This window comes from Medicago truncatula, chromosome 4 (assembly GCF_003473485.1).
Source record: "Medicago truncatula cultivar Jemalong A17 chromosome 4, MtrunA17r5.0-ANR, whole genome shotgun sequence".
Lineage (NCBI taxonomy): Eukaryota > Viridiplantae > Streptophyta > Magnoliopsida > Fabales > Fabaceae > Medicago > Medicago truncatula.
The window spans coordinates 57,819,342-57,840,178 of NC_053045.1; the positions used below are offsets into that span (position 1 = coordinate 57,819,342).

Genomic DNA, 20,837 nt, shown 5'->3' on the forward strand with positions numbered 1-20,837 from the left:
TATTCAATGGTTAGGACTAAATATGTTGTTTAACTAAACTTTAAAAAATAAGTAAAAACTGTAGGGTTCAAAATGTTCTCATAAACTTTAAGCAATTCGAGTGGCCTCTCCTCTCATATTATCGGTCCACATTAGTATCTTAAGCAACATGACTCAGACGCGAACCTTATTAACCGAGTCATGTTTCTCACACTCCCATGGTCTGTTATCTTCATTCTAGCTAAATTATCATGCGCAATAGGGCAAATGAATTATCTTTCAAGCTCTATCTATATTCTATAAATAAAACGCACGTGATCAGTCATGTCACCATCGTCATACAAGGTCCCTCATATAGCTCTAGCAAAGAACAAATATTTACGCTATTATGTATGTAATGATGTTGTACTAATTGGTGTGATGTCAACGAACGTAATGCACGGACAACTCACTTACACTTACACTCGGAACTGAACTAGTAAATCTAAGCACTACTAGTAGCGTGGTATAGTCCTACACTACGTACTAGAAAAAATTAAATAAAAACAAAAACTTAGTGAAACATAACTATCTCCCGCTTTCAAAGGCTCTGTCTTCTTTTCTCTCTCCCTTGGCGGCTCTCAATTTTTCCAAACCCTAGTTCCATCCATTTAAACTACTTCAAACACTTCACTTTTTAATACTACAACTACATCGATCATGATTCATCTATGAAATTAACTGTATTTTTTCAATAAACATAGAAAGAAAAATAAAATAAAAAACAATTAAGCTTGAAAGCAACACTAATTTGGTCGTGTGAGTTAGTGGTGAAATATGGAGGATTCATCGGAGCAAAATTGGAACAACAGAGAGTTCTCTCTTTTATCGATTTCCGACCTCTCTTCCGATGCCTCTTCTGTTTCACCCGGAATTGCTAGCTTCAAACCCGACCGTCTCCAAATTCAACCAGAATCTCAACAGATTCCTCTCAATTTCGATCTCCAAACTGCCCAGGTTTGTTTTTATAGTTTTCCAATCAAAATTCAATTTTTTTTTTTTTTGTCACCTATGATATAAAAATGTGGTTAATTTTACTTTTTAATGTTTCTGTTCACATTGAAAGAGAGGATTATTTGCATAGGTATATCTTATAGACTATTAATTTGTGGTTTAACTTCACAGATATTCAAATTGGGTGCTGTTAAATCGGTTTGCATTATGGAAGGCTCGGATGTTGCGAAAACGGTATGGACCAGAATCTTAATAACTTTTTTTAGTTATTTAAGGTTGGAAAATTAATAACGATCTAATGATGTGTTTATATTGGGAGAACCAGAATCTTTATGGTTTAAGGGGTTTGTTGTTTGATGTTTTTTCAGCTAATAAATGTTTTTTGTCGTATACTCCCGTGAGGTTTTCATATTACAATCGGGTATCGGTAGTATTGTCGTTGAGTAATTTTTCGCTCTGCCGTTTAACAGCGCTACTTTTGAACCAGGCATCGTATTCTACAGGAGTCACCATCGAGTTTAAAAACGAGGAGGAGTGTGAAGCTTTCCATTCTGCAGTCCAACAATGGATAAAGGAAAACAATGTTCAAGGTGCCGCTTTGTAAATGTGTAAACTTTATTGTTGAGTAGCTTCTGATGTGCAGCGTTTTTCCTTAGTATATTGTCATTGCTTAAAAAAACATTATTCTTTGACATGTTTGTAATGATTGTAACATGTTTGTTGTTTGGTTCATTGATTAAAAATTGGTTTGTCTGTTGTAAGTTGGGTAATTTTATTAAATACTAGCGAGAAACCTTAGTTCCTGATACGCTGTTAGATGTCTATGCTTGAAAAATGAACCTGTGAAATTTTACTGTTCTGGGATTTTTTCCTTCCTTAATTGCAGTATTTCTCATGTTACATTAGACCTCTTTGCTGGGTAGCGTTGATTTTGTGTCTTATATCCTTGACTTTTTCTTCATGTGGCTGGCACTTGAATTGTTGTATTGACAGCTCAGTCTCCTGCTAAATATTTTTGTTGGTTGTAAATTTTCATTTTTAAGATGGATCACGAGCATAAATACTCTTATGTGTTATTTATATTTGTAATTATACATTTCAGTGTTCATTTTGCTGTTTTAAGAAGTTCCTTTTTACTGCATGGACGATCCCTTTCACTATTTATCAGTGAAATACGATATAAGTTAGCTATATAATGAATTGAAATTTTTAATCCAGCAGGAAACTTACCAAATGGAACTTTAACAACTTCCAAAAGCAAGTTTGATGAAAAGATAGAGCCATCTTCTGCAAAAATGTATTTCCATTATTATGGACAACTTCTTCATCAGCAAAATATGTTGCAGGACTATGTGCGAACAGGTTATACCTTGTTGGATTCTAGCGGTCCTCATTTTTTTTTAAAAATTCTACATATTTTATTGTTACCTGATAAATTCATTCATGATATTGTTTAGGAACTTATTATGCTGCGGTTATTGAGAACCGTGCTGATTTTACTGGCCGTGTAGTAGTTGATGTGGGTGCTGGTAGCGGTATTTTGTCATTATTTGCTGCTCAGGTAGCTCAACACCTTAATTGGGCATAAATCTAGTTGTAGCATTTGATAGTGTCATTGACTCTAACTAAATGAATTTTTTTGTTGTTTCAGGCCGGCGCAAAACATGTGTATGCCGTGGAAGCATCTGAAATGGCAGAATATGCACGCAAACTTATAGCTGGGAACCCAAAACTGGCTCAGCGAATTACAGTGAGATCTGTTTCCTAGTTTTATTGCTATAATAATAATTTTGAGTAGCTATCTTATTATTCAAGGAACTATTTTAATATTAATTATTTTATTTAGGTGATTAAAGGTAGAGTTGAGGATGTTGAGTTGCCAGAGAAAGCAGATATTCTGATCTCGGAACCCATGGGTAAGCTCATATTCTGCCTCCTTTGGTAAATCTGGATAAAGGTGCTGATATTCAGTTTATAATACATAGATATAATTTTACATACATATCTATGATGTCTTGTCACATAGTTTATTTGCTGCTTTCAGTGTAGGACTTTTAAGAGAAACTATTGAAAAATATATTGAGATTAATGAGCTGGATAGGGATATGATATATGATGGAATATTATGGCGTCGTTTGAACCATGTAGCCGACCCCACTTAGTGGGATAAGACTTGGTTGTTGCTGTAGTCTAGAACTGCAGGTTAAGTTGCTGCATATAGTTTCAAAATGATAGTGTTTTTTAAGTTGGAAAATCCCTTTGTTGTCATGCAGGCACTTTGTTAGTTAACGAGAGAATGCTGGAGTCTTATGTCATTGCCAGAGATAGGTTTCTCACTCCTACTGGGAAAATGTTTCCTGGGGTGGGAAGGTAAATTTAACTCCTTTCTATGTGTCTTGGAGCTTCTTGCATGTGGGTGTGGCAATACTAACATGATTATGACAATTCTATCAAGGGATGGTTATTGTGAAATAGCCATCTACCTTTTCAAAATGACATACTTCCATTTAAATTTAATCTTTTTTTCTCCCAATAGTTTTGATAATTCAGTTATTTTTATGAATGTTACCATCTATTGCAATTTCAGTGGTCTTTCACAATAATATCCAAAACCTATTTTGTTTAATTACTTTAGCCAAGTATGATTTTTTTCAAGGACTAGATCCTTGTTCTAAATAATATGTTGTTTCACTATGGTATAGGATTTTGTTTGGATAAGCTTAAAAAAGACATTACTATGATGTAGCCTTTAATTTTTTTTTTTTTCCGTTCGAAATATATTTTTGTTGCTCCTCATAGTAATGTCTTTTTTAAGCCTGGTTGCTTAAAAAAGACATCACTAAAATTGCATTTTTCAATTTTTTGGTGGTTACATCTTTTTTTCTTCTGAAAAACATTTCATTGTCGTCATGTTTTTAAACCCTTTTTAATTTAGAAGTGTTTTTTTCTTTAAAAAAAGTAGAAACAACCAGGCCCCTGAAATTATACTGTTTTCCTCTGCAGTGTTTGTAATCATCTAATTATTAATTGTCTTCTCCTAACCTTGAATTTATTGCTGGTGTAGGATTCACATGGCACCTTTCACGGATGAATATTTGTTTATTGAAATTGCGAATAAGGTGTGTAATGTGTTTATATTTGTCTGTATGTGTGTGTTTATTCAGTGAAGAATATTTGTTTGTTGAAAATGCTAACGAGGTGCATAATTGTATGCCTATGCATGTAGAGACTCCACTTTCACATTTCTTTCATTATATAATACTACTGCTCGTACATCATTAAAAAGATTGTTTTGCCGCCTGGAGTTGGCGGCAGTTTAAAAAAAGAAGGGCTTATATTTATCAAAGATTTGTCAGGATTGCAAAGAAGCCAGCCTAAAGCCTCCGTCTCTTACTCAGATTTAATTCAACTGTCTATTCAAATGGATTTCAATAATATTATGAAACTAAACTGTAATTTCTTCCCCTGAATATTATTAACAAAGTACCAAAACATTTGCTTTCTTAAACGATGTCACAGTTCATGTTTTAGAATTGCACCATGGATAGCATTCCCATACTGATTTATTAATCTTGCTGCTTTTCTCATTATTTGTTTCTCTGTGATACTCATTTTTCTTTCTATTTTAAACCAATTGCTATTGTTCAGGCCCTGTTCTGGCAGCAGCAAAACTATTACGGTGTTGATTTGACACCCTTACACGGGACTGCATTTCAAGGATATTTTTCTCAGGTATTAGACTAGCTTGTTTTTCAGAAATTTATTAAAGGTTACTTGTGGTTTTCTATGGGAGTAGACATCGTTTGGAAATTGTTGGAGATTATTGTTTGTGTCCAGATTTCTCATTGAACTGAGATTATTTTTAATTTATTTTATTGTTCATGTATCAAATTTAAAATTATCACCCATTTTTATTTTCTTATAATGCCTGTGGCCATTGTATGTAAGTCACTAAGACTTTAGTTATTTGTTCAGATGATAAGTGTTCATATGTAATTACCAACAACTATTTATTAACAATTGTCATTCAAAAATAAACATAATGGTGTTGACTTAGAAATTCACTCTTGAGGTTCAACATGGTAATTAGAAATTGATAATGTTTTATGTTGCAGCCAAATTGATCTATAGTTACTAAAATTTTGTAACTAACATGTTTTTTTTCCATTTTTTTACTCATAAAGCCTGTGGTGGATGCTTTTGATCCAAGATTGCTAATAGCTCCCCCAATGTTCCATGTACTAGACTTCGGTAAAATGAAGGTAAGAACCAGCTTATCTTTTTTCCTAAGAGTGTTTTATCCGTGTATTTTACATAGGTCTTTTGGCAGTTGACAATAAAGTTTTCGCAAAATGACAATAATAAGTTCCATCATTAGATTTATTTTAATACAATCAACTTCTGTATTGTAACTTTTTTTATGGCTCTGACTTCTGATGATCATTGTATTGTTTTTTGGACTGGATGATGATCATTATTGAGTTGTTCTTTGGAAGAAGAAAAGCCATCTTTTATTTCTGGCTAGATATCGTTACTTTGTACAAATGGTCTATTGTTGGTTGTGGACTTGATTGCATTGATTCCTTATGCTATTCTTTCAATGCTTGAAGTGAAGTTGCCAATGAATTTTGACCAGATCACTCTTTGTTCTGTAGGAAGAAGAATTGTATGAAATTGACATTCCTCTGAAATTCATTGCCTCTGTGGGCACAAGAGTACATGGGTTAGCATGTTGGTTTGATGTACTATTCAATGGAAGGTAAACATTTCTCTTTATTAGTAATAAAAACAAGTTTTTATTCAACTAGGTCTTGTTATTGTTGCTTTCTGTTGATCTGTTTCAATTATTACAAAATTACAGTACTGTGCAAAGGTGGCTTACCACTGCTCCTGGTTCACCCACAACTCATTGGTACCAGTTACGCTGTGTTCTCTCTCAGCCAATTTATGTCATGGCAGGGCAGGAAATTACCGGCAGGCTTCATTTGATTGCCCACAATGCACAGAGTTATACAATATATTTAACATTGTCTGGTTGGTATTTGTATCATTTTTTTTCTTTTATTGCTATATTAGCATGAGTTGCATCATGTTGTTAATGAGAAAAAAATTAAATTTGCATTAGCTAAAATGTGGGGTCCTGGTGCTGAGCAAGGAGGGATTCTTCAAACATCTTCTTGTAAGCTTGATCTGAAAGAACCCTACTATAGAATGTCTCAACCACAAGCTTATCCATTAGCCCAAGATCAGCAACCTCAACCACTTGTACAAACACAGGTATTGAATTTATTGTTGTGTCTTTCTTTTTCATGCTCACTGTAAATTGAAATTCAAAGTAGAACTTGAAACCAAGGGAAAATCTGGAAGATGAAATTCAGGGGGGAAGAGGGAGGAAGTGATGTAGGTATTCTTAACAAACATATTTTTTGGTTTTTGACTTGTGTATCCCTTCTGGCTTTGCCATGAGATTTACTTCACCACACATTGTTGTGATTGGTTGGTTACAAGGTCCCTTCCGGTATTATTGATGATGGATTATAGTGGCGAGCCAAAAATCCACCATACACATGGTGGATGGATGGTGTAATAGCAAATGATCTCTGACTAAGTGATCAAAATTGGGAATAGTTGTTACTCCTTTTTAAAAAGTGTTAATGATTAACTATAATTCACATATATATTTAAGACAATAGTTTTTTTCATTATTGGACAATGGACATTTGATTGTTAGAATATATGAAAAACTAGACAAAGTCTTGGCCGCTTTCATCTCTAGTCTGTTGGATAAACTGAATCGAGTTTCATAGCAAATCAATCCACTTTACGAAGTACAGGGGTTTAATTGTTTTCAGGCTTTTAGTTTTTACTGCATCAATGTTGTCAGTGACCCTTACTTTTACAGGATATACATATACAATCTCAGGAATTGGATGAACCAGAAATAATGCAACAACTTTCGCCTAATTCATGTGCTCAGATTGATTCGCTGATGCAGAAGATTTAACCGAATAACTCCCAACACAATCTTCTGTTTGTAACTTGAATTTGCCATGCCAGAGCAAGTTGGGAGACCTTGTCTTTATTTGGACATCTCCTAGCCTGTAAATTCATCAACATTATGTACTAGTGATGGTTGGTTATGCTGCAGATCCTGTACTCATTTGCTTAATTTTATTTAACCAAAATGTATCGAATCCTTATGCCTGGCAAGAGTAGGAGTTTAATGTATTGCTTGATCTGGAATTTACCTTTGTATGATTAGGTGGTAAACTTATACCGCTCACCGCAGCAGAAATGCAAACAACCTGCAGGGTTACTAATGTATTATTAATTGATTGATTGATTTGGAGGTGGGTTTCAAATGAAAATTTGTTAAGGGAACTTCTGGTTGGAAAGTTTGTGTTCTTGGTAGGGGTGTGAAAAACACTGGTGCACACAAACCGTTTTGCGTAACCTATTTAATAAGGCCAAATTATTTTGCTAAAAAACTGACCCGATTTGTTTCATTATACAAAAAATCATTTTGGTTGCTCTGATAGTGTTGATTTGAAACCTTGAAGTGTCTTCATTTAGTACTACGCACATAAAAACCCAACCGCACCTGGCTCAGAACAAGAGATCGCAAGAGAAAAACAGAGTGAGCGAGCCAGAAAATGAGAGAACGAGATAAACACTGTTTTAAGTTCATTTAGTACTACGGTTTTAAGTTCATTTAGTACTACGTCAACTCAACGCATGTTGTCTTGTCTAATGTATTTTTATACTAAAATGCATGGGGTTGGTGGAAGCTACGGTATTTAAAAGATACAATGACCTCAACTTAATAAGGTCCTCAACATACCAAGGACTCCATTGCTAGAAGAATATTTTTTACTTAATTATGGGCAGACAATTATACAGGACATTTTATTTCTACTAATTAACGGATCCCACTTAAAATAGGAAAAATATAGATAAAAGTTGGTCTCATTGTCTCAAACTCATGCGATTCCTGCTCTTTTCAATTTTTTTTTTCTTTCTAATATACATATTAGTGGACATATTTAAGAACTTTTTTATTTATTTTACTAGCATTGGAGCTATTTCCTTAATACTTATAATAAAAAATTATAAATAAAAATGACATGCACGTGAAATCCATTTAGGTACAATTTTTAATTTACAACCATTGTGGATGTTCTAACATTGTTGATGGTTTTCTTAAAAAAAAACAAATACATTGTTGGTGGAGCAGAACGGCTCTTTTATAGACAACGGAGGAAAATTTAGCACTACTATTTTGTTTTTGAAATCAACAACAAAGCTACCTACATTTTATCAATTTTTTTTTTCTTTTTTTTCGCAGTGATGACAATCAGGCAGTGAATATCGAGGACTTCACCAGCAGTTTATTTTTTTGGATTAAATAAGTAGTTTAAAGCCATAGAGTAGTTTGAATTTGCAAAATGGATAATATTGATTCCACAGCTTTGTTCGTCACACTAACTAACTAGAGGTAAGATGAAAAAGAATGAAGCACAATGATACATCTCTATATTAGAGATATTGAACCATCAAGTAGAATCTTCCATGGATACATGCCATACCTAGTTATTCCGAGAGGATAGTTACCTTGGCCTAAATTGATAGCTAGAGTTTTCATCTTTGCTTCACTCCAAATCAAAGGTGCAGCCTTAGAGTCAATGCCTAGCATTCTCCTTTAACCAGTAGCTGAATCTTGAAATAAATAGGAACAGTGAAACTCCTCCTTCAGACTCTCCACAGGACTATTGTTCTTGATGTGCCAGAATTTTCCATATTCATTAAAAACCTTAGCCAAGTGAATATCCAAGTTAACTCCAATTGGCAGAGAATTTTAGATGATGAGCAGGAGACTGCAACAAACAAGAACATAGATGGCACATAGGCTCAGAATGGTCCTGCAACAAAAACTGCTTCCAGTGGTCAAAGAGAGTACAAGGTATTGAAACAGAAGACACTTGAGATAGGATCTTCAGAGAGAAACACAAAGCTAATAACTGGCTTCTCCACCTAAGTCCGTTGGGAAGCACACTGTCCCCAGATATATTTTTTCCACATAATGGATGGTTCTCAACAAGAGACACTGGACACATGAAACTTGGGCTCAATTGACATTGATCACCAACTGCTTTGATGATTGATTGTTGAACAGGATAGGATTTTTGAGCAACAAATACTTCATAGCTCAGAGGGGATCCTGATGGACCATCCAAAGGAGTAGAAGCAGCATGAGTGAGAGCAAGAATTGTGTGTTGCCATATTGATGGACCAAGAGAACTTGTGATAGACCTTAATATCGGTAAATCATTTAGATCTATGCTCTGGAAATCTACTCTATCCACATAGAGAATGACATCTGGAGGAAACTTTTTCATATACCTCTTTACCGATGATAGTATCTTTTTGTTGAAAGATTGCTCCTTCATAGGGGACCTGAGACCAGGTGTGTCGAGGATTCTGATATTGACTCCGTCTACAATTCCATAAACCTCTCTTACAGAGGTTGTGGCAGGTTCAAATGCATCTGTCATTACCATTGTATCGCCAAAAATAGAATTAATGGTTGCACTCTTTCCCACACCACTTTTCCCGAGAACTAGAATGTTCAAAGAAAAGTCTAAATCATCCTCCAAATCTTCTTCAAGCTTTTTTGCCAATATTTTTGCTGAACTAATGACAAATTCTTGATGTGAGCGCCTTTCAATATCTGCAACCAACCTGCATAAAACTTTTGAAACCAAGGAATCTTCAAGAGAGAAATTTATTCGCTGGACAAGCCTCAAGAATTCGACACTCATGGTCTGTATCTCGTGTATTTTTTCCTTTTCATTTTCACTTATGTTGTGTTGGAACCAAACTTGAGCATCACCACCTGGTAAGGAACTCAAACTAGCTGGACCTTTGAGGAAAAGAACATCAGATTGATCAGCATAAGTGACTGTAACTCTGTTGCAATCTGATTCACCTACACTATCAAAATATATTAATTGACTTCTCACATCATCCTTTGCTAAGTTCATTCTTCCATGTGGACTTGTTACTGTTTCTTCTTGATGACAGTTCTTTCCAGAACCTATTGAACCCAAAAGAGTCGAGAGAGCTGAAATTTGTTCCCTGAACTGCTCAAGGCGAACTGACATCAACTCTTCGACATCTTCATCCAAATCCGAACTATCTCTTTTTGACTCTTGACTTACTGTGTTTAGCTCCATAGTAGCCTCTTCGTTTACATTGTCTCCAAAGTTAAACGTTTCCGCATTCTCGTGTGAATGGTAATCACAAAACAACCCATCTTTTAGAATAAAATCTAAACCAGTTTCAGACAAACCATTTTTCAAATATTTACACTCTTCAAAGAGTGCAGGATCAGAAAGTTCAGAATACTCAACACCCTGAATTTCATTACCTTCAGAAACACCATCATTGGATTCAAAACCAACAGAAGAATCATGCAACATATCTTTTGAGTCGTCTACATAATCAGTTACGCTTACCAGTTTCTCACTCTCGCATTCTTGATGAGAAGCAACATCACTTTGACCTCCATTAGTTGCAATACTTTGAATCGTTGTAGTATTATCTTCAACATTTTCTTGGCAATGTTCCAAAAAATATTCAATATTTTCATCAAAGGCATCTGATAGAGATTCACCTGTTTCAGGATTCTGTTCTAAATAGCCAGCACTTGTATTATGCTCCAGCATTATGCTGTTGACATAACCCTCAACATCAAATTCCAATAAGTTGTTGGCATTAGAAGTTTCTTCCACCGTATCAGTGGTTTCCACTTGCAAGTTACTTTCCATTACATTATCAGTCTCAATTAACTCATCCCTAATTCCATCATCTCTATCTAAACCATATAATTTCATATCATCATTTTCAATTTCATTAAATGCAACACTTACCTTCCCAAATTGCTCATTCTCCAAACCATCTCTGGAATACTGCGACATAACATCAGAATCAGTTGCAGTAGCAGTAGAGTCTCCATCACAAGCTACTCTTATTCCAATACCTTCTCCATCAATGGAAACATCGGAACCTGAATCAGAATTTTCTTTTTCAACGTCCAGCACCTTAATTCTCGGTGCGAGGACAACATTCTCCGGTACTCTCACAACATTCATGATTTCACCACCATCTTCTTCGTCATCATCTTCGTTTTCCTCTTCGTCGTCGTAAGTAGACAAATGAGCGAAGGGAGTAACACGCAGAGGCACTTGTTCGAGAAGGGGAAGTTCTTCGTCAAGTTCAAAACACTCTTCTTCTTCATCTTCTTGAGATGCGTAATGTGGTTCTTCTTCTAGGTCAGAATGCGAAGCGGTTTCGGAAAGAGTGGCGTCACTTGACAAATCAAATTCAGAATCAGAATTATCAATTGTAAGAGGAGCTCTGATGGGAACGGAACCTGAGAGATTCATCTGTAGAGGGAACTCGCCGGAGGCAGAGACGAATGGCTTCGAATTCGACGCCATGCGAGCGTTGTGTTTGTTTGTTTGTTAGAGATAGCAAAGTGGCTAACCGTCGAAGCGAAGCGTTAATAGATTTGAATTTGAATTTGGACCCTTTCATCCCTACAAAGCGATTTTGGGAAAAATTTACTTCTCACCTCTTCAGTGAGTCCCCACACCCCAACAAATTTAACAAATTCCATTTTGTTAAAAGTTTTCAATGGTGTACATCCAACAATTTAACTTTTTTTTTGGTTACATCAGAGAAGAAAAAAGCAAGCAAAAAAATAAATAAAGAAAATGACAGCAATGATAAGCAACATACATTCTATATGTCCTAAGCAGCAAGCGAAACTCCGTAGGAGGAGGATCTAGCAAAATCAACATATCACTAGTGGACTCTGTTCCAAGCTTGACTAAATAGTCAACACATATATTTTCCTCCTTAAAAGTGTGACATAGCTTAAACTCCCAATACTTAGCCACATACTTTCTTATAATGACTATTTAATTTCCATATCGATAAGTGAAAACATTTGCATGCCCCATTAGATGAATAGTATGCATGAAATCAATCTAGCAAACAGTGCCTTTTAAACCTTCGTTCAAACAAATTTAAATCTCGTGCATCAAAGTCAAACTTTATGCATGAAGAATATTGGAGTAATTAATATTACTATGGAACTCGCGCATGAATGAGTTTTAAAGTTATAATATTTTATTATTAAAAGTGTCTAAGAAATATTAATGTTTTAAAGTTTTAATGTTTATAACAGTGAATATCGAATATATTTTATGATAAATTAAGAAATTACTATAATACTTTTAAACAATGAAATAAAATAAAAGGTATGCATCCTTTTGTGTTGAATTTTTTCTTCCTTTTAATCATTCTCATTTAAATTATTCTATTATTTTTATAATATTTATTAGTTTAAAATTAGTTGAGATGTTAAAGTTGCCATGTGATGCATTTGCACTTTACTCTTTGCTTTAAAAAAGAGAGAATAATATGTCTTGAAATACAAGTTAAACACTCTTCTTTTTTTAGAAAAAATAATCAAACATTTTTTAATATAATACGACTTGTTATATAAACTTATTTTTTTTTGTTTGTTTAACCAATATCTAAATACACTCATTAACATTTTCTCATTTTAATGTAATTTAATAAACGAAACTTTTAAAATAGAGTCTTCTTTCATGACCATCATCCTCTATAAGCATTCAATTTTTCACTCCACCATAAAGAACATATCTAACTAGAAACACTCAGCATTGCACATGTGTTGGGGAAACAAGTTAAGAAAGAAAATAAATGAAGTTTAATATTGAAATTAATAATGATTAAACTTGTAATAAATTCAATACGTCACCTTTCATTTCAAGGCCACCGTTTTTTTCACAAAAAAATTAGGTGGGCAAAATGGAAAATGTGGGGTGCAGTTATAAAAAATCCTAGGAAGCTCCGTAAGTAAATTGAACAGAATCTGCCTGCTTCTTCTCGTCTTTGCAGCATCAATGGCGATTGCGCATTGCTTCTTCTCCTTCCATGCGCCATTCACCACGAGACGAAACATTATCGTCTCTTCGAAAACTGGTCAAAGGAAAAACTATCTGCGACCTAAAATTCTCAAAACCCTAACAAAACCCTCTCTATCCATTTCTCCCACTCTTTTACAACCACCGACACCGCAACAATTTCTCTCCCCTCCTCAAGAACTTGAACTCGGTAGTGATGTACCCGCCGACGAAATGCACGGCGAAGATATCGCCGGAGCTGTTGGTGAGACTGGTGAATTTGAAGAATTACGAGTGTCTGTGTACACAGCAAAAGACAATGGTGTTTTTGGTAATGTTTCTGCTAAGGAGATTTTCAAATACGGTGGTATATATTTGATTGGTGCTTTTGTGTTTCAAACTGTTTGTTACCTTTGGAATTCGAGAAATGAACATTCCAATGGGGATTTGGAAGTGGGTGAAAGGGAAAAGAGGAACATTTTGTTTGATGGGAATGGGAAAACTGTGGAGGATCAAGTTTTGGAAAAGAGAATTGAGGAAATTAAGTTAATGGCGAGGGAAGCTCGAAGAATTGAGTTATTGGAGAAGCAAGGAAAAGGGGAAGAGGAAGAGAATGGGGATCCTGAAATCGATGGTATTGAGAAAGAGATTGGCGAGCGTTTGTTGAAGCTGAAGAATAGGATTAAGAGTAACAAGGATAGTTCAGCAGCATTGCGATTAAATGGTCGTGGAAATTCTGATGAGGATGGTGATATGAGTGTGAATCAGGGGATAGAGGAATTAGTGTTTAAGAAAAAGTCTAAATTTAAAAGCCCTTCGACTAAGGCTACAAGAACACCGAAGGGATTTCCAGGGACTCAAGATCGTAGGGTTTCAAGTGTAAAACCCCAAGATTATGGAAGTCAGGTTACTGATCGTGCAGGAATATTGGATGGCGATAAGCAAGTGAATCAACAAGATGTGACAGACAAAAATGCTTCTGGTGTTCCATTGGAAGAAAGAGGTAAAACAGTTGATGACAAGTCTGGGGAAATTCAAAATGAAGGGAAGAATTTGGAAGAAATGATTGAAGCACCTAATACGAAAACAAAGGATGGAGTTACACCCAAGAGCATAAACAATGGTAATGTGATCAATGCATAACTTCTATTTATTTGAACTCTTATTAGTTATTGTCAATTGGAGTTAATTAGTTAGATATTTTGAATTGCCTATTTGTTTTTTATGTATGCTGTTACTTTTGGCACCGTTGTTCGAAAATTATTATATATCGGAATTATGGTATAGTAAAAATTTATATTAATTTGTAGTTTCAACTGTCAACTTTTTTTTTTTTGATAGATTTCAACGTGTTTGCTACAAGTAATTAGTGAAGATAGGTTTGCTTGGGACAAATTTAGCACAATTTGAGTTATTTTTTATATGTTTAGGTGCTTTCCCGGAGACTAGTATTGGGATGTCTTCACCTGAAGTAAGAGAATTGAGGACACAAAACACCCAGGGTTTTGAAAAGGATAATGTGGACAGTATAAATGGCAGTTCAGGACATGGATTAGCTAAAAAAAATTCAGCAGCTAACAAAGCCAAAGTTAAACAAGAAAAATCTAAGACTGATATTTGGTGGTTGAACCTACGTTATGTTCTAGTATGTGCAAGACAATTCTTTTTGTTTACCTATTTTTCAGTAGCATATCCATAACGGGACTTATTAGTTATACCCAAAAGTACTACATTGTTTATCCTTTCTTAAAGAAATATGACCTTGTGAAATTTTTTAGTTGTATAAAGTATACAAGTATATAGTTCAATCCTTAAAAACTTCAACAAAGTCAAATATCCTAGGTTGTAGGATCTTTTCTTGAAATACACTTGAGATTTCTTTTGTTTGCATTGGGTTTATAGGAAATAGACATATGTTTGGTTGATTAATCATAACGTGTGGGCCCCTATGTGTATCCATTTGCACCTGACCATGAAATCATATCTCTTTGTGAAGGTTATTCTCATGCAAAGAGGCTCCAACGGGGAAGGTCACAAAGGTCTCTATAGTTTAAACTTCACCTCTAAGGAACGGGAACAAAATGATGATTCCTATACCGTTGCTTTTGAGGATCCGGCTGATGCCAACAACTTTTGTTTCCTATTGGAATCCTATTTTGAAGATTTGGGCGACAATTTTAGTGCCAATGCAGTTCCCATGTCAATACAAGTAAGAATATCAGCTTTCACAGCAAATAAAAACTTATATGCACTAACATACCAACTTAAATGTCTCATCGTTCTTGTTGAACCATGCACTTGTTTGTAATTGAAAATTTTGTATAGATTTTTTAGTTAGCCATTGTGTGTATAATTTTACTTGGTGTATGTCACGTCTAAAAGGAGTATACATATTGTTTCGTAGGAATTGAATGAAGAAATAATATTTCATGGCGAGAAAGTAGTAGTTGTTAAAAAGAGGCAGCTTCAACTCTATGCCGGGCAGCTACTTACTGATGTTGAGATGGCGTTGTGCTCGATAATAGAACAAGATCAGAATGTGCCATAATTGGTGACATGAAGATGAATGATATCATTCCAACCAAAATTGGTAGGCAGTGAAATTACAGTGTATAACTTCCATCAAAATCAAAAGTTGGAGTTGATGACGCTAAACTGCCCAGCAAAGGTGAAGACTGCTTATCACTACTACTACTGACTGAACTTAGGTGGTAGGTTTCTGTTTGTAAATTCTATGTAAGTTGCAACATATCCCATCAAGGGACATGTCCTTGCCGGTGTCATTAGGCACATGATCTTATAGAAGTTCTAGGGAATATTTGGAGTAGGTAATATATAAGGGAAGTTCATACTGTGTAAAATTTTAAATTTTGGAAGTTAGTCAAATTGCAAGAATGTTAAAACAATTTTTTTCGAGTTTAGCAATGATTTTTGTAACCAACACACATGCAATACGAAATGTTAGGAGTTCATTTTAAATTCATAAAAATTACGGCAACTGTATATATAAATGAAACATCATGCAAAAGAGAGTTAAACAAAGTAGCATTACTAGTTACTAGGGGAATGAATTCTGGTTTGAACGTATACTTTTTTTTGAAGTGCAACAGCAAGATCAAGCTCAATACACAGAGCTAGAGGGGTTGGAGCAATTGGATTTGTAGGAGAATCTTTTGATCACTAGACAATGGTGGTAAAGGGGTATGTGACCGACATTGATAACTTACAAAAGAGATGGTTCAAGGGTAAAAATCAATTGATGTAGAAAGTAGTGGAAGTGGTAATAGAGGTGAGATCGAGTCAGAAGTGGTTGGAGTGGGATGCAGAGAAGAGAATAAACTAAAAGAAGGTAACATCATCCAAGACTACACGGCGACAAGTAGGAGAGTAGTCCTTTTGAGATCGAGAATCACTTGGAAAACAGTTTAAATTTCATACGAGAGGTGTAAAATAGTCATTAGTGTTGGTGAGTTAGATTTTAAATGTTTATGGTCGTACAGGCTTGAGTAGGGTTTTTAATGATGTTATCATGCTTTTTCTCTAATTAAGAGGAATGCTTTCATCAGGGAGATAAACTCGCCCCTTGTAGTAATAGATAAAGAGGGGGTTTTATTGCAACAAAATTTATAAGGCTTAAACGTACTTTTTACCCCTTAAGTTTACAAAAGTTGCAATTTTTATCCCCTTTTAAAAAAATGGCAAAAGTAATCCCTCATGTTTAGCGCCTTTTGTAAAACTCCAATTTTGATTTGGTCAATGCCATGTGGCACCTCACTTGAGTGAGTTGGATGCCACGTGTGTATTTTTTAAATTAAAAAATATACAGCTGGCAACTTTTTATGCTGAGTGGCTTGACACATGGCGTTGACGAGGTCAAAATTGGAGTTTTGCAAAAGGGGCTAAACATGATGGGCCACTTTTGCCATTTTTTTAAAAAGGGCTAAAATTGCAACTTTTGCAAACATAGGGGGTAAAAAGTGTGTTTAAGCCAATTTATAAATGTTTGTGGAAGGTAGAGTTAGCTACATACATGTACCTAACTAATTTTTGTAAGTTGAAGTAGAGGAGAGCACAAGATATGAAAGATAAATTGTTGTCTAAAATCGTGTGCAATTATATATACAATCAAACAAAGTAGCAATCATTTTTATTCTTTCAATGTTCCACTTAGTATCTACTATAAAAAGGGAAAATAAAGTAGCAATTTTTTTTTTTTACTTTCAATTTAAAGATTGCAAATCTTGCTAATCCAATTTGAAGCCTCTACATTATAGAATGCTGCATATTCTTTAGTCATTGTTTCTGCTAAAGATTGCAAAACTTGCTATCCAATTTGAAGCCTCTACATAGTATAGAATGCTGCATATTCTTTAGTCATTGTTTCTGCAAAGTGTTTTGGGTCGTTCTTTCTTGTGCTTTCTCCAATCTCGGAGTAGAAAGCCAATGCGTTATTAACCAGTGTTTGATCAATAGGCTCTCCTGCGCGTTTCCGATCGATCTGGATATCGGAAATTAAAGATAAAAAGAGATATTACAGAGAAAATCAAATGAAAATCACAGATTCAACCAAATGACTATTATGGATTCAATAAGGCAGCATTTGAAGATAATTAAATCATTAGTTTTACTATCATTCAACTGCACAGTATGAGAGAAAATCAAGCATCATTAAAGAAATCAAGGCTTAGTGAAATCATTTTTTTCTAATTAAAGTGTCACCTGTATTAGATAGTTGACAAAGATAGTCAAGCATCTTTTGACTTGTCAATTTCCATCAATAATGAACTGAGAAATAAATTGTTTATAAATAACATAAAAATGGAAAACAGAAAATACCATTGCTAATATTGCATCCATTACTTGTCTATGCATCTCATCATATACCTGAGATAAATAAAGTGAAGTAATCCCAGAGTCAAAAATGGGGGAAAAGAGAAAACCAAAATCAAATTAGGAAAAAAAAAATCAGCAGTGCAATATTTCAAAGGAATCTCAGCACCAACCAAGTAATAGAAGGATAAGAAGCCAGTTTCTTCAAGAGAAGAAAGTCCCCTTTTACGGATATGGTATTTATGAAGATAACGAAAAATTCTTGAGAGGAGCTTGGTCATAATTTTGTGATTTGACCATCTTTCAAGTAGTTCTCTCAACAAAAGTTCATCTTTCTTTTCTCTCAAAGATGGCAGAACCTAATGATAAGAAAATCACATTAGTTTTGTTAATACTTCCTATAAAAACTCATGTTTATAGGAAAATCACATTATTTTTGATAAGAAAATCACATTAGATTTGACCATCTATCGGGTCTTGACCTTCCATATTTATTCCATTAATTATATCCTTTCCCTCTCCAATTTATTCCATCCATTTCCATTCAATCTCATCTTTGTTTATAAAACTTAACATAACCTCACTGTACGAGAAATTCCTGTTAAACAAATAACTTTTTAGCATTTTTAAAATCTCAAAATTAAGTATTATCATTTCTTTAAAGCTATTTTCTACATGAATCAGGTACACTAATCAAATTGCATTTATGTGCTATTTCAAAATCATTCATTAATGTTTAACAGTATGCAAGAATATGATAGTGTAAATTACACTCCCCTCTAAGATGCTTGAATTACACTTCTCTCCCCTCTTATATTAAAATATACAATCTTCTCCCCTCTTATTCAAAACATATTAGAAAACTTTACGCCCCCTCCCCTAAGAGAAGCTTGAATTACATTCCCCTCCCCTCTTTCGTTAAAATCTACACTTTACTCTCTCAATTTTTTTTATTGCTAATAATTTAGCAAAAATAATAATAATCTAACACACTTCGGAAAAAAATTGTATTACGGGTCTATTTTAATATAATAAAAAATTGAATACATATTTTTCGCTATTTTTTATTCACAATTTCATTAACATGTAGTTTTAAACCCTATCATAAAATATGAAACAACCCAAGATAAAATTAAAATATGTAAAAAATTACGAATGACAATAAAATAGGGTTATTTGAAAGTTAATTTTATACTCTAAATTATAAAATCAATAGCAAAATATTTAAATTTAATTATCATTGACATTTAAATTATAAAGAAATGAATTATTTCTTCTTAAAAGGTGGTTCAAAATTAAAATATATCATAAAAATATTTATTTATGTTAAATAGATTAAAATGTAGATCATATTTAATTATTAAGGGAGGGGGTTGTAATTCAAACATCTTATAAGGGAGAGAAGTATAAATTTTACTTTACAAGGGAGAAAAATGTATATTTTAACATAAGAAAAGAGGGAATTATAATTTTTAAAGGGAGAAGAGTGTAATTTATTCAATATGATATAAATGACGGTGTTGTTACTCACAGTTGATTTGATGTACCCGTCAAATGTTTCCTTGTACTTTTCATACAATTGTTCGGAATATTCATGAGGAGGCTTTTGAGTACACATAACGTAAATGGTCCTGCATTACAATTTAAGGAAGGAAAAACAGTGACAAAAAGAATACTGTACAGTGTTGTGAAATAATAATTCAAATCCAAACAGATTTAAATTAAAATCGTATAAAATCAAATATTGTTGGATATGTTTGAATGTCTTGTCTTTGTGAAAACCGTTTGAATAAGAGTTTTGAACCATATGCATATATTTTAATACATTTTTTATTAGTATAATATATTGCATTGATTTATTATTTGTTGGTTCCATTTTTTTAATAATACATTTTAGTTTATTTAAATATATTAATTCAATATATTTATATTTTGCATTAACCTATTACGTTACCATATTTTTATAACATTTATATTAACAGAATATTTTTATGATTGTAATTTAAACATTCAAAAAACAATCCAAATTAAACAACGTTAACTTGAAAATGAATAATTTATTTTTAAATTGAAAAATTTAAACCCGCAAAACTGATTCAAACCGCATAGAAAACACCTCTAACTAGCGTAGCAGAATTTAGACAAACTCCAATTCTCACAGCAGACAATTTATATAAAAGATTGTCAAAATTACGGTTGTGTAAGATGAATTTGAATAAACTGTTATTTTTGCAGTTGACAACATTGATGTATAATAATCAACTCAATGAAAACAAAAATGATCATAACGGAAAGAGAAAACAGACAAAAAGCATGTATTCCTTTAAGAATGGAAACATACGTAGATAGCGTCATGTAATCGTCAGCAGTGATGTTAAGCTCGGGCAAGCCTTCTAGAAGCTTTTGGATGCCCTGCTGCATGAAATCCCATCCTTCTTCAAAGCTGATAATCCTTCTCTCACTGTTTGACATGTTGGCGAGAATTGAGAAAAATACCAAAATCTGCAATCAAATGTTTACAAATAGAAATTGAGCAAAAGAGAAAGTTGCAAGAGCATAAGGAAAGAGAATGGAGAAATAAAATGTGAAAAACCAAAAAAAGAAATAGAAGAGTGAACCTTGGGTGAATGGAATAAGAGAGGGCACTCTATGAACGTTTGGTGAAGGTATTAGATACTAGTAGTTTATTTGACTTAGTCTTTAGTCAATATTTGACTTAGCCTTTGGTCTTCTATTGATTTTTTTTAATAGATTAGTCTTATGTTGGTGATGGTGATATCAATGTGAATCAAGAGGGAAATGAGGAATTAGTCTAATTTTTCAGTGGATTTTGATGTGTTTGCTACAATAATTATTCACTAAAGATGGGTTTGATTGGGAGAAGTTGAGCACAATTTTGAGTTATTTTTTATTTGTTTAGGTTGTATCCTAGAGACTAGGGATTATTTAGAAATTTGAAAGTCGGTTCAAATTGCAATGATCTGAAACAAATTTTTTTCAAGTTGAATTTATGCAACCAATACACGTATGTAAAATGAA

The 20,837-nt window shown here is 33.8% G+C and overlaps 4 protein-coding genes across 6 annotated transcripts; 2 read left to right on the top strand and 2 right to left on the bottom strand.

Annotated features, from left to right (window-relative positions):
- The first annotated feature begins 521 nt into the window (after positions 1-521).
- On the top strand, positions 522-7,353 carry LOC11420237 (probable histone-arginine methyltransferase 1.3). Of its 2 annotated transcripts, none has more exons than XM_013602803.3 (15): positions 522-975; positions 1,144-1,206; positions 1,460-1,562; positions 2,194-2,334; positions 2,430-2,533; positions 2,624-2,722; positions 2,819-2,888; positions 3,246-3,342; positions 4,037-4,091; positions 4,621-4,704; positions 5,157-5,234; positions 5,628-5,731; positions 5,834-6,006; positions 6,098-6,249; positions 6,896-7,353. In XM_013602803.3, the coding sequence occupies exons 1-15, from the start codon at positions 796-798 to the stop codon at positions 6,974-6,976; spliced, it is 1,584 nt and encodes a 527-aa protein (XP_013458257.1). In that variant the 5' UTR covers positions 522-795; the 3' UTR covers positions 6,977-7,353. The 2 variants fall into 2 exon arrangements, with proteins under 2 accessions (XP_013458257.1, XP_003609673.1); XM_003609625.4 differs by having other exon boundaries at positions 523-975; positions 6,875-7,353.
- A 1,451-nt stretch (positions 7,354-8,804) lies between these two features.
- Positions 8,805-11,471, bottom strand: LOC11409013 (translocase of chloroplast 159, chloroplastic). The gene is made up of 2 exons (XM_024780811.1): positions 10,646-11,471; positions 8,805-10,585 (listed from the first exon to the last, which is right to left on the bottom strand). Exons 1-2 carry the CDS (start codon positions 11,469-11,471, stop codon positions 8,805-8,807), a joined length of 2,607 nt encoding a protein of 868 aa, XP_024636579.1.
- A 1,400-nt stretch (positions 11,472-12,871) lies between these two features.
- LOC11411672 (uncharacterized) lies at positions 12,872-15,947 on the top strand. Its single transcript, XM_003609627.4, has 4 exons — positions 12,872-14,091; positions 14,399-14,613; positions 14,965-15,177; positions 15,373-15,947. The coding sequence occupies exons 1-4, from the start codon at positions 12,969-12,971 to the stop codon at positions 15,514-15,516; spliced, it is 1,695 nt and encodes a 564-aa protein (XP_003609675.1). The 5' UTR covers positions 12,872-12,968; the 3' UTR covers positions 15,517-15,947.
- Positions 15,948-17,047: 1,100 nt separating this feature from the next.
- LOC11422872 (cullin-1) lies at positions 17,048-20,541 on the bottom strand. Of its 2 annotated transcripts, XM_024782839.2 has the most exons (6): positions 20,417-20,541; positions 20,140-20,300; positions 19,330-19,429; positions 17,972-18,157; positions 17,805-17,852; positions 17,048-17,466 (listed from the first exon to the last, which is right to left on the bottom strand). In XM_024782839.2, exons 2-6 carry the CDS (start codon positions 20,268-20,270, stop codon positions 17,311-17,313), a joined length of 621 nt encoding a protein of 206 aa, XP_024638607.1. In that variant the 5' UTR covers positions 20,271-20,300; positions 20,417-20,541; the 3' UTR covers positions 17,048-17,310. The 2 variants fall into 2 exon arrangements, with proteins under 2 accessions (XP_024638607.1, XP_003609676.1); XM_003609628.4 differs by lacking the exon at positions 20,417-20,541 and having other exon boundaries at positions 20,140-20,401.
- Positions 20,542-20,837: the final 296 nt, after the last annotated feature.